Source organism: Lolium perenne, chromosome 7 (assembly GCF_019359855.2).
Source record: "Lolium perenne isolate Kyuss_39 chromosome 7, Kyuss_2.0, whole genome shotgun sequence".
In the NCBI taxonomy this organism is placed as follows: Eukaryota; Viridiplantae; Streptophyta; class Magnoliopsida; order Poales; family Poaceae; genus Lolium; species Lolium perenne.
The window spans coordinates 282,137,454-282,150,036 of record NC_067250.2 but is presented as its reverse complement, the minus strand read 5'-3'; the positions used below and the strand labels follow the sequence as shown (position 1 = coordinate 282,150,036).

Below are 12,583 nucleotides of genomic sequence, written 5' to 3'. Positions count from 1 at the left end.
CTTTTTATGCAAATCCAAATTAACCTGAAGAAAGAATTTGATATTCTGTACTCCTGAGCTAAATATGCAAAAAAAGGTAGGCTGTTGGTCAAATTGGAATATCAGTATAGTTAACTCTTCTTATCAGACATATGTCAACTGTCAACATGCCTGTCCTTAAAACAATTCGGAAATATCATGTTCGTATACATATCTATCACTCGTTGATTAGTAGTCCGAGGTCATGATCGTGTTCATGTAGCCATTGTAATTGATAACCTCACACCCAAAGGACCAATTATTGTAGTTATTTCTGTATGTAGGCATTATTTCCTCGAACAGGCGATAGCATTTCATGTCTTTTTCCAACAAAATGTTATACAGCCATTTGTCCACTGGCAAGTAGCGACCTTCCTCGCTAGCCAATAGGTGAGATCCAAACTAAGAAAAGATGAAAATAAAATGAAGAAAGAATGTCACGGTCCTCACCAGGCGACAGGTCAGGCTCTTGCGCTTCGACCCACAACATCACGATAATCATATGATTTTAAATAGCTCACTTCAGCATATAAATTTATAATCGGTGTAGTTACTTTATCTATTACCGTCATGTGGATGCATCTTCTGTAAGCAGTGGCGGACCCAGAACATTTGCAAAGCCCGGACAAACATGGTTAAAATGTCTGTTTTTCGAACAAAATTGCTATGGAAAAGTAAGAAAGACAAGCAAGCGCGCCGCCGCCAAGCCTGGGCGACTGCCCGGGCAGGAGGCATGCTAGATCCGCCCCTGTCTGTAAGTTGATCTACCTGCTAAAAACAGTAAAAAATAGCATCGCTGACACTTTTCCGAGAAAACGCAAAGGACTCTTTGCGTTTCATTTCATTGAAAAGATAGAAAGTTTTTACAACCCTCCTAATTATAAGAGTGAATGCTTAATGGACGTCCAAAGTTGTCGGCAAGAGGATACGCAGTCCCAGGGCGCCAGCTCTCGACCACATTCTGACTTCATCCTTGATCAGGGCAACTCTGGCGCTGACGAAAGGATGTGCTCCCTCGAAGACGCAGTCATTCTGTTGTGTCACCGACATTGATTTTGGATCTTCTGTAAGTTAAACTAGCCTGGTGGTAGTGTCCCAGGGATTTGCGGTTGCTCTATCCAGCTTGCCAGTGACATGGATGGGGATGTGCAGTTCTGGTTAACTAACCTAAAAGGCTCAAGATAAACTGCTCCCTCTGATCCAAAATAAGTGCAGGATACCTCTCATCAGCAACCCTGCACTAAGGCTGGTGCCAATGCATCACTCACTATAGCCTCGCCACGTCAGCTTTTTTCCTCACTCTCACCCCACTTTCACCACACTCTCACCCCACGGTGCAGTGCACGGACTATAGTGCCAGCTCTCACTTCTCTCTCCTCCACATCAGCTTTTCTCTCTCCTCGACATCAGCATTTCTTTTTCAGATTACAACATTCAAAATAATGCAAGAAAATTATTTTATTCAACTAAAATTGTTACCGATTACATTATAAAAAAATTACATAAAAATTTGAAAAAATTACATAATCTAGGCATTAGCCCACACATGCTCAATCAAATCATGCTGGAGCTGTGTATACATCGGTGAGTCCCTCATTTCGTTGTCCATCTGAATCCTGGCTGCTAGGCTTAGTGGTGCATGGTTGTGTATCGCAGGGCCGACATTGGAATCAACTGTCTCATAGATGTTCTCCAAATTTGTATCACGCTCATCGTCGATGATCATGTTGTGCAGAATGACACATGCACGCATGATCAACCCAAAAGTACGCCTCGAGTAGGAGCATCCCGGAACTGCTAGAATGTTGAACCTAGCCTTCAGCACTCCAAAGGCACACTCGACATCTTTGCGCCAAGCTGATTGAGCAGCAGTGAACAGTCGATGCTTTTCACTTTGTGGAAGAGTAACACCTTTCATGAACACCGGCCAGGAGGGGTAGATGCCGTCGGCAAGGTAGTAACCATAGTTGTACTCGTGTCCATTCACCGTGAAGTTCACTATGGGTGCTTCTCCCATAAGCACATCAGTGAACAACGACGACTGGTTGAGTACATTGATGTCGTTGTTGGACCCGGCCACTCCAAAAAAGGCATGCCAGATCCAACGATCATACGACGCAACGGCTTCTAAGATTATGGTAGGGTGTTTGATGTCTCCCCTTGTGAATTGACCGGCATGCGCCACTGGGCAGTTCCTCCAGTGCCAATACATGCAATCGATGCTCCCTAACATGCCCGGAAAGCCACGCTCCTCGGCTTTCGCTAACAGACGCTGAGTATCCTCGACATTTGGTCGACGGCAAAACTGTTCCCCGTAACAGCCAATGATGCCTTCACAGAATCTATCTAGACAATCTGATGAAGTTTGTCTAGCTAACTTAAGCCACTCATCTATCTTATCTGCAGCGGCTCCATAAGCTAACAGACGCAAAGCCGCAGTACACTTTTGTAGGGGAGAAAAACCGGCACGGTTGAGAGCATCAACTCTTTGGGTGAAATACGGAGAGTATTCACCCAATCTATCCACAATGCGCAGAAAAAGGGATCGCCTCATCCGATACCTTCGCCCAAAGAAGCTCGGAGGATAATTGCAGTCGTCGGCGAAGTAGTCCTCGAAGAGCCCATCGTGGGCACCCAGACGATCACGCCTGATGAACTCTCGGCGGCGTCGCGGCCGTCTTGGCTCCGCCTCCTCGTTGAGCATCGCCTCCTCATACTCCGCCTGGAATGCACCGATCATATCACCCTCCATTCCGTCGCTCGAACTGCTGCTAGACGAAGACATGGCGTTGAGAGGAGTGGAAATGGAGAGTGGAGGAGATGAAGTGAGGTGTGGAATGAGTGAAACCATATGGGGGTATTTATAGGGGGTGGGGATGAAATTTTGGGGTTTTTGGCATTTTTTTCGAATTTTTTGAGCCAGCAATGGCTACCCCAACGGCTAGCTGAGGTGGACGAATCAGATCGCGCCACCTCAGCTAGCCGTTACCCCCTCCCTCTCGCCCCGCCTATCGCCCCGCTGGTGCCAACGCTGCCGCCTCCCTCTCGCCCCCCTCTCGCCCCCCTATCGCCCCCAGCGCGGGCGGCAGCCGGGCGGTAGCGGGCGCTACCGCCGGGCGCCCGCGCCACCACCCCGCGCTCTCGTCTCGCCCCCCTCTCGCCTCCCTCTCGCCCCGACGCCGGCGCTACCGCCCCTCCTACCGCCCGCGTTGGCACCAGCCTAACTACTCTACAGAAAACAGATGTAGATGAAACAGCATAACCTTGCCTGAATCTATTATAGATTATCTATACAGCAAGCTCAGCGACTCGTTGATAAAACTGGACAAGTACTTTAGTTGTTTTGTCCTTTTTCCACTATGGTATAAATCAACACCTGAAACTGCAGCTCCAAATATACTGAATCTAACTGTAACTAGGCAGCAAACATGTTCATGTTTTTTGAATGCACCGAACCATAAAATTTAGACTAAATACGCCACTGCTGACAATAGATAATTCATTACGTTCCCCTCTAGTGGCGCATAGAGGCAGACCATTATCCTGGGCATCGCTAGCGGCCTGTTCTACCACCACGAGGAGTCCTACCTCAAGATCGTCCACCGGGACCTCAAGGCCAACCTGAAGAAAGAATTCGACATTTCGTACTCCTGAGCTAAATATGCAAAAAGGTAGGCTATTGATCAAATTGGGATATCAGTGTGATTAACTCTTCTTATCAGACATATGTCAACTGTCAACACGCCAGTCCTTTGAAATTTTTTGGAAATATCATGTTTGTATACATATCTATCACTCATTGATTTGTAGTCCGAGGACATGATCGTGTCGATGTCGCTATTATAATTTATAACCTCACACCCAAAGGACCAAGTATTGTAGTTAATTCTTTATGTGGGCATTTTTTTTCCTCGAACACACAATAGCATTTCATGTCTTTTTTTAACAAAATGTTATACAACCATTTGTTTACAGGCAAGAAGCGACCCTCCTCGCAAGCCAATTGGCAAGATCCAAACTAGGAAAAGATGAAAATAAATTGAAGAAAGAATGTGACAATCCTCACCAAGCAGCTGGCATCAGGCCCTTGCGTTTCGACCCACAACATCACGAGATTCATATGATTTTAAATAGCTCACTTCAGCATATAAATTTATAATCGGTGTAGTTACTTTATCTATTACCCTTATGTCAATGCATCTTCTGTAAGTTGATCTCCCCGCTGAAAAGCAGTAAAAAATAGTGTCACCGGGAGTCCTAGACCACGGGTTTGTCCCTAATCTCTGGATCTTCCACCAAAAATTGCATTTCACATCATGATTTCTTGGGGTTTAAAGTTGGACCAAGCATAGAACTTTACTTGGCACGTACTGTCAGCGACAAATGGCGGCAGGCACATCGCCATTGCCTACTCCGGTGTATCAGCTGCGTCGGACACTTGACAATGTCAGCTGCTACACCACACCAGCGACAAGTGGCGGCACATATGTGTTCTTCCTAGGTTACATAAGATCGATCTTAAGGAGTTTGGATGCATGGTCGCGCTCGGGCTAGTGACGCTGCAAGTATCCCTAGTTGGTCACCCATGGCACAGTATTTCCACAGGTTCAGTCAAGCCGCCGCTGATGGCGAGGAACAAACCCTGCAACTTGGTTCATGTTTCCCTACATATACTGTTATTTGTTTGTCGACGGGTGTACGTAACAGGGGCTGAAAGAGACACCCTGGCCAACTTGATGTTAAAAACAGTATGTAGTTCCTGGGAGGAATTGTTCAGAGGTTTTTTCCTGCGTATGGTTTTCTGTCGCCGGTTTCACATCTCTACTGGTATTATTAGTATTTATTCTGTCGATAGAGACATTGCGAATATCTCAGTAGCAGCTTAGCTACTAGGGTATAGTGGCCAATGAGATGGATGGGTTCTGTAGGCGAAACCAAACCTACAAAACTAACAGCTTAGCATATACTAGTATATCCAAGAACTAGCATGGTGGTAGTGTCCCAGGGATTTGCGGTTGCTGTGTCCAGCTTGCCGGTGACATGGATGGGGATGTGCAGTTCTGGTTAACCAACCTAAAAGTCTGAAGATAAACTGCTCCCTCTGATCCAAAATAAGTATCGGTTACTTAGTAAAAACTTATTTCTCTGTTTGGTACTGCAGTGGCCTTTCTTTTTGTTAAAATAAAGCATGCATGTTGTTGCATCTTCTACCTGAAATCTGGAGTATATTTGAATTTGATTGGCATGACACTCCATCGGTTCGAAGATACGTGACGTTTTAGACATGACAGATCTCTCATGCCAAAGCACAGTGCACCCATGATCAGTAGAGCGGGTGGCTATCTTCCTGCCTCGGGATACTTAAGGGGGAGGGTTTGATGGAGATGCCTCCAAGGAGGAGAGCGGCGCCCAAGGGCGTCGACATCACCCGCATTGGCCGAGGCCTTGCCGAGCTTTCGCCCTAGCCCAACCACCACCCCTCAAGACGCAGCCTTGACACTTATCCTACGCCACATTGATCCCACGGTGTAAGGAAGAAACCACCAGCATCACCTGTGGCATGACGCCGACCTAGAAAACCACCCATGGGTATCTAGGAGGCCGCCCAAACCAGACCGAAAACCGTGTAAAAGTAGCCAAGGAGACAATGGCAGCAATAAGCACAAAGAAGGTGAAGAGGGTGTGCCTAAAGCCAAAGAAGAACTTTGCGCCATCGGAGAAGCGCACAAGTTAAGCACGACGGTGTGATCCAACTACGATAAAGGAGGGACATTTGGTGGCGCCTCCAAGAAGGAAAACGACGTTGAGGATGTCGTCTCCACCCGCAACGGCCAAGACCTTGCACGGCTTTCGCCGACGTCCCACCCAAAACCTGAAGCCGGCCACCACCATGAGACCGCAGAATGGGAAACAGAGCGGCACCATCGACAACCCTACAACCAGTATTGCCAGCCTAGGGACGCAGTGACCGAGACCCCAAGTCAACTGCGCCGAGCTCATCGCCGACACCAGCCACATTCCACCATACTGTCGTCGCATCCATAGCGCGTACGGCCCATCTATACCTCTCTGGAGCAACCCAGCCATCTGTGGTGAAGCATAGCACCCCGCCAAGTTTATGGTGAGGCGACGACAAGAGACGGGTGCTACCACCGCCACCACCGCATCGCCCGCGCGCGACCGACAACCGGTAAGCACCAGCGAGTGCCACCCACCCCTGGAGCAACATCGCACCACTGCCCGGAGCCCCTGCTCCGGCAGCCAAGACAAAGTTCAAACGGTGCCTCTGGTAACACGGACCCGACTGTGCCGCCTACCTGACTCCACCAACACAGGGAGCAGCCAGACTAGATGCTTATCCCGAGCAAATCCAGGCCCGGCACCCACCACCATGGCGGGAGGACGACGCCGGATCTGCAGAGGTCTGCAGCTACGGTCGAATCCGTCCAGATACAATGTTGGGACCCGTCACCAAGACGGGGCGGCATCGGAGCTGCACAGGGAGCCCGCAACAGGCCTAGACCGCTGGAGACGACGCTGACCTCCATCCTGCAACAAGAAGGGGCACGAGGCCAGATCCCCACCGCCCCCATCACCGGCGCAGCACGGCCTTTGCCGGCGGTGGCCTCCGAGGGCGATGAGGCGGGGAGGGAGAGGAGGGGGGTGGCGGTGTTGCCGTGTTGGGGGGCTAGGGTTCGCCCCCTGCGTCGCCTGGAGGAGATGACGTGAGGGCGTTTCTGATTTTGTTTTAAGTCTCAGTGACTGGTGGATTGTCAAACTGTCGTCATTTAGGGGCTGTTTGGTTTATGCTCAGGCCCGCCACGCCAAATCAGGGGCATGCCAATATTTTGGCGAAGCAATCGCTCGCCCCTGTTTCGCCAGCGCGTGGGCGCAAAAACGTGAGCAGCGACCAAAATTTTGGTATGGCTTGGTTAGTTGGGCTACAATCCAAATGGTGGCCTACAATGCCGGTCAACGCCAATCTTTTGGTGTGGCAGCCGCCGGCCACAATCCAAACAGTCCCTTAGTTTTTGAATAGGTAAGACAAAGACCGTTTCATAGTCATTTGCCAGATAGTAGAATAGATGGGTGAACATTTGGATTTTTCCCGTGGGTGTTGTTTGGATCGTGAGAAAAGGAAATAAAGGAAATGTTAGTTGGGATGGCAGCTTTGCATTGCATCGAGGAGGGAGAGTGACACCCACACAGCAGCCCGTCCGCACACTCCTCTCATGTCTTAACACTACCTGATTAATAAAATCATCAACTTTGCCCATAGATTACTATGAATTAATCCTTCACGCGCGAAGTCAAATGAATTAGTGTGCTAGTAGCTTCACTTGCGTAGTTGCCTGCGGATGCCGAGTCCAAAGCTATCTCAGATCAAGACCTCTTACCTAATTAACCTACCTATTCATGCTATTATCGTTATTATTTACATCGTTATTATTTACTTCTTTATCGAAAAAATCGTTATTATTTACATCTGTCACTACTAATCCGATGTAGTAGGAGATCTTAATCATTTTAAGAGCACAGTTAAAAACGGGTCTCTTAGACCTGCATGATCAATGCTTACTGTGGGATCAGATGTCCAGCAGAGGCGGCAGAAGTGTTTAGCGAGGTGAGGCTTGTTGTAACCATGGTCGAAAAGGTCAATGGTGAAGAAAATGAAGAAAGCTTATCTTCTGCGCAGCACCAGTAATTTTTCCGACTAGCCTACTACTCCGTATGAGATATGCTGGAAGTATGATCCTGAATTCTGTTTCCTATTACTAGTTTGCTAGCATCTAGAACTGTGGAAATTTCTAACTAATCCAGACAAACCACCTGGAGAAAGAATTCGATATTTCTCACTGTTCTGCAAATATTCCAAAGGTGGGCTGTTGCTCAAATTAGACCAGTATTATGTGTGCTGGATTCTTCTTTTCAGACTTATGTCAACTGTCAACATGCCTGTCCTTCCAAGGTTTTGGAAATATGGTGTTGGTATCCGTATCTATCATACCTCTTTCATTAGTAGTCCGGTGTCATGATAGCGTCAATGTTGCCTTTATAATTGGTAACATCCCACCCAAAGAACCAGGTATTCAGTAGTTACTTTTGTTTGTGGACACTTTTTTCCCGAACACGCCACATCTTTCTGTAAGAAATATTATCGAACCATTTGGCCATAGTGAAGGATCCCTCTTCGCTAGCCAATCGTTAAAATGAAGAAATAATGTGACCAACTATCCTCACCAAGCGACCAGCATCAGGAATTCAGGGCCCTTGCCCTTCGACCCGCAACAGCAGGAGAATCATATAATTTGGTAGCCTGAAGTATGCGAATTAATATTTTGTACGTGGCACAAATTTAGCTGATAAATTAACAATCGCTGCAGTCTCCTTTGTTTATTACCTTCGAGCAGGTGCCTCTTCTGCTTTCTGCTACAAAGCAGTAAAAAAACAGGGTCACCGGGTTGACAAAGTCTTAGACAGCTGCACCGAGGACCTGGTTTTGTCCCTAATCTATGGATGATCCACCAACAACTTGGCATCTTGCATCATGGTTTCTTGGGGTTTAGAGACGGGCCAAGCATAGAGCTTGAGACTGGGTACTGCCATCAACAAATGGCGGCAGGCACATTGCAAGTGCCGACTCCAGTTGAACACTTGACCATATCAACCACTATGTATGCCGCGTCAGCGACAAGTGGCGGCACAGATCTGTTCTTCCTAGGTTACCCAAGATCGGCCTGAAAAAAGTTAGGATGGTCGCTCTCTGGCTAGTGACGCTGCAAGAATCGAAGGTCCCTGGTGGGTCACCATGGCGAATATTTCCACAGAGGCCAGTCAGCCGACGATGACGGCGATGCTAAACTAAGGGTAACTTTTTCCTGCATATGATCTTTCTCCTTTGTCTGTGGGCGTACGAAACAGGGCGCGGAAAGGAACGGCCTCGTCCAACTTGATAGTATTAGAAAACGTTGTGTGTGAATCCCGGGAGGAATTGTTCAGAGGTTTGCCGTGCCTATCATATAGTATGTCGATTGTTCCACAGCTCTACTGATGTTTTTGTCTATTCGTGCTGGCAGAGACGTCGCGAATATCTCACGAGCAGCTTTTCTATAGCAGGATATAGTGCGGAAATCCATTTCGGCTCACAAATCTAGATGAACCTATTGTCTTCAAAATATTTCAAAATATCGAAAAATATATCCAGATGTAGACTCAAATATTCTACTGTATGTTTTTTTCGAAACGGGGAAAAATCGTCCCAGCTTCTGCATCCAAGGGATGCACACAGTTTTTTTATTAGATTATTCGCAACATCTTACAAGAGCAATGCAAAAGATTAAACTCGAAACCACCTCGATAAACCTACAGAGGGATGAAGGGGTAACAACCAACTCACATTATCCAAACAACCAAATGCCTTCCCAAGCCACCCAATAGTAGGTGAGAAGCACATCCAGTCAAGCAGACTCTTAGCGCATGCCAACACACAGGCCGCAGAAATCGCTACCGCCGTCTTCCTCGCACCCATCTTCAAGAGGGATCACCGCATTGACCTTGCCAGACCTACCGTCGATGTCACCATGACGCCAGACAACTCCACCATCCTGCACGTGTCCTGCGGTCCGCGCCCATCTTCGATACCCTGCAGCACCACGCCGCCGAGAATCATCAACGTCAACATGATAGATGAACACCACTCCACCAAAGATCCACCTCCATCCAGCCGCTGCTCCAAAAATAATGCCCCAAGTGGTATAACGACGCAGGAAGCACCGCCATCATCCGATCCGGGAGACCCGGATCTAGGGTTTCCCTCGGAGCAGCACGAGTAAGTAGCCGCAGACTGTGACGACGATGCCTTCAAGAAGGAAGCGACGCTTAACACCGCCATCGCCCGCCAATCATGGCACGGTTTTCACCGACAGCCGCTAATCCCCAACTCGAAATATCCACAGTAAGATGACCATTGAAGAGAAACTGATTTTTAGCCTAGCTGATGCTTTATTTCAAATGTTACATCATATGTAGTGTTGGAGGGCCCTAGTCAGACCGAGGAACAAGAACCTGCTAGACGTTGCACGAGATGCGGTTAGAGGGCTTCATGGAAGGATCAGTGCTGAAGCTTCATGTTGCTGATGAGAGATACTCCAACCTTGGAGTTATGCTTTCCTTTTATGTATTTGGAGACTGTTATCACCCGATTTTGGCCAAATCAGGAGGTGGGCCGTAAGGGAGATGGGCTTGGAAGATTACACGTGGAAGATCTCTGAAGCGGCCTTACACGAAGGGTTTGGGCTAGATTGCCCGTGTATCTGTATTATAGTAGATCGCATCTTAGATTAAAAGTTAGAGTTTGTCTCGTGCACGGTGGGGATTATTCCCACGTTAGAAAGTCCCCTGGACTATAAATATGTATCTAGGGTTTATGGAATAAACAACAACCAACGTTCAACCACAAATCAATCTCGGCGCATCGCCAACTCCTTCGTCTCGAGGGTTTCTACCGGTAAGCATCATGCTGCCTAGATCGCATCTTGCGATCTAGGCAGCATAAGCTTATTTACGTTGTTCATGCGTTGCTCGTACTGAAGCCTTTTTGATGGCGAGCAACGTAGTTATCATAGATGTGTTAGGGTTAGCATTGTTCTTCGTATCATATGCTGTCGTAGTGCAACCCTTGCATATCTAGCCGCCCTTACACCTATCTTAGGTGTAGGGGCGGCACCCCGCTTGATCATTATTTAGTAGATCCGATCCGTTACGGTTGCTCCTTGTTCTTCAAGGATTAGTTTAATATCTGCAATAGTTAGGCCTTACAAAGGGTTGGAGGATCCAGCGGCACGTAGGGTGTCGTTTGCTAGTCCTAGACAGGATGTTCCGGGGATCAACCTCGTGTTGGTTTTTAGGCCTTGTCTAGGATCGGCTTACGATCACCGTGCGTGGCCGCGAGGCCCAATCGTGAGTAGGATGATCCGATTATGCGGTGAAAACCCTAAATCGTCGTAGATCGTTTTAGCTTTATCTTGATCAAGCAGGACCACCATATATTCGTGCACCTCGTACGAATCATGGGTGGATCAGCTCCTTGAGCCGATTCACAGGATAACCTGAGAGCCGATCGAGGCTCGTATTTAATGTTTACGTGTATGCCATGCAGGAAACTAAGCGAGGCATCTCCATCACCTTCCTGACCAGGTATAGGTCAGGTGGCACGCCCTTGCATCAGCATCGGACGTGTGTACCAGAGGCTTTGCGGGCCGTCGCTCGGAGGGACCAGGGCCAGCCGCAGCCCTAAGTTGTTCCCGGCTCTACTGTGTTGCCCGTCGTTACTCGCCGGTGGGTTTTGACCGCAACACATTCTGGCACGCCCGGTGGGACGAGCTTCGTCATCAACCACATCGCCATCTACATCTGAGATGGCGGACGGCACTCCAGTCACGTACGAGGATCTGACCGACGAGCTCAAGAAGAAGTATGACGAGGTCAAAGCCATCCTCGAAGCCGACCTCATCGGCTCTTTTCACAGAACCCGTTCACATGGCATCAGGTGGAAGGGGTTCTCGCCTGATGGTGCACTCGATGGGATAGACCTCTCTGCCCCGTCAGAAGAACGCACCAGGTCCCTACGTCAGGAGATCAACTACTTGGTGGCTCACTCGCTGCACCGCCACTCTGAGAACCTGGTGAACACTTTGGAGCGTGTCGCTCTCCGGGTGATCCAGGAGATCATGAGACACCAGTACTCTCCGTCAGGACCAGCTCTCGGGACACACCAAGGAGAGATGCCACTCCAGTCCCGTCCACCGCTGCCATTGGCGTTGGTAGCACCAGAAGTGCCGAATTCACCGGCATTCGTCGTCTACAAGATCGGTGGTGATCCTAGTGACTGCCAGTTCTTGCATGAGGCACCTAAGGAGATCCCTCACGGGTACATGTGCACGTATGTGCGATGCGGCACAGCTGGGCGCTCACAAGCCAGGCCGCGACATCAGGGACTTCTGGGAAAGCAGGAGGAACGTCAGCAACAGATCTTGAGAAGCAGACGTGGCTGACTAAATATGCCACCCCGACGAACCTCCAGAGCTCAGCTCCTGCAGTTGGCTCAGAGCTGGAAAAGCAAGCATGGCTGGCTAAGTACGCCACCCCGGCGAATCTTCAGAGTTCAACTCCTGCAGCCAAAGACAATGGATCAGATCAGTACCATACTGAGAGACCAGTTCGGCATGGTGCCGAAAAGGAGGGCAATCGGCTATTCCAAGCCGTACCCCGACGAGTACGAGTTGATCCCGCTACCACCTAAATATCGGCTCCCTGATTTCTCCAAATTCAGTGGATCAGATGGTTCCAGCTCCATCGAGCATGTGAGCCGATATTTGGCACAGCTAGGAACGGCCTCAGTGTCGGATCCACTACGCGTGAGGTTCTTCTCACAGTCCCTCACGGGATCGGCTTTCGGGTGGTACACCTCGTTGCCACCAGACTCGATCCGGACTTGGAAGCAGTTGGAAGAACAGTTCCATACGCAGTACCACTCAGAGGCTTCCGAGTCTGGCCTTGCCGATCT

The 12,583-nt window shown here is 48.8% G+C and overlaps 1 protein-coding gene across 1 annotated transcript; it reads right to left on the bottom strand.

Moving 5' to 3' along the window:
- Positions 1 to 1,546: 1,546 nt before the first annotated feature.
- LOC127317593 (uncharacterized) lies at positions 1,547 to 2,770 on the bottom strand. The gene is made up of 3 exons (XM_071824332.1): positions 2,580 to 2,770; positions 2,286 to 2,323; positions 1,547 to 2,097 (listed from the first exon to the last, which is right to left on the bottom strand). Exons 1-3 carry the CDS (start codon positions 2,768 to 2,770, stop codon positions 1,547 to 1,549), a joined length of 780 nt encoding a protein of 259 aa, XP_071680433.1.
- Positions 2,771 to 12,583: the final 9,813 nt, after the last annotated feature.

Excerpts from the sequence above, each read along its gene's own strand:
- LOC127317593 (XM_071824332.1), bottom strand. The coding sequence starts at position 2,770 with ATGGAGGGTGATATGATCGGTGCATTCCAGGCGGAGTATGAGGAGGCG. Across the intron at positions 2,324-2,579 it reads CCGAGCTTCTTTGGGCGAAG|TTTTGCCGTCGACCAAATGT; the intron begins GTATCGGATGAG and ends TACGGGGAACAG. Across the intron at positions 2,098-2,285 it reads GTCGAGGATACTCAGCGTCT|TGGCCGGGTCCAACAACGAC; the intron begins GTTAGCGAAAGC and ends CCTTTTTTGGAG.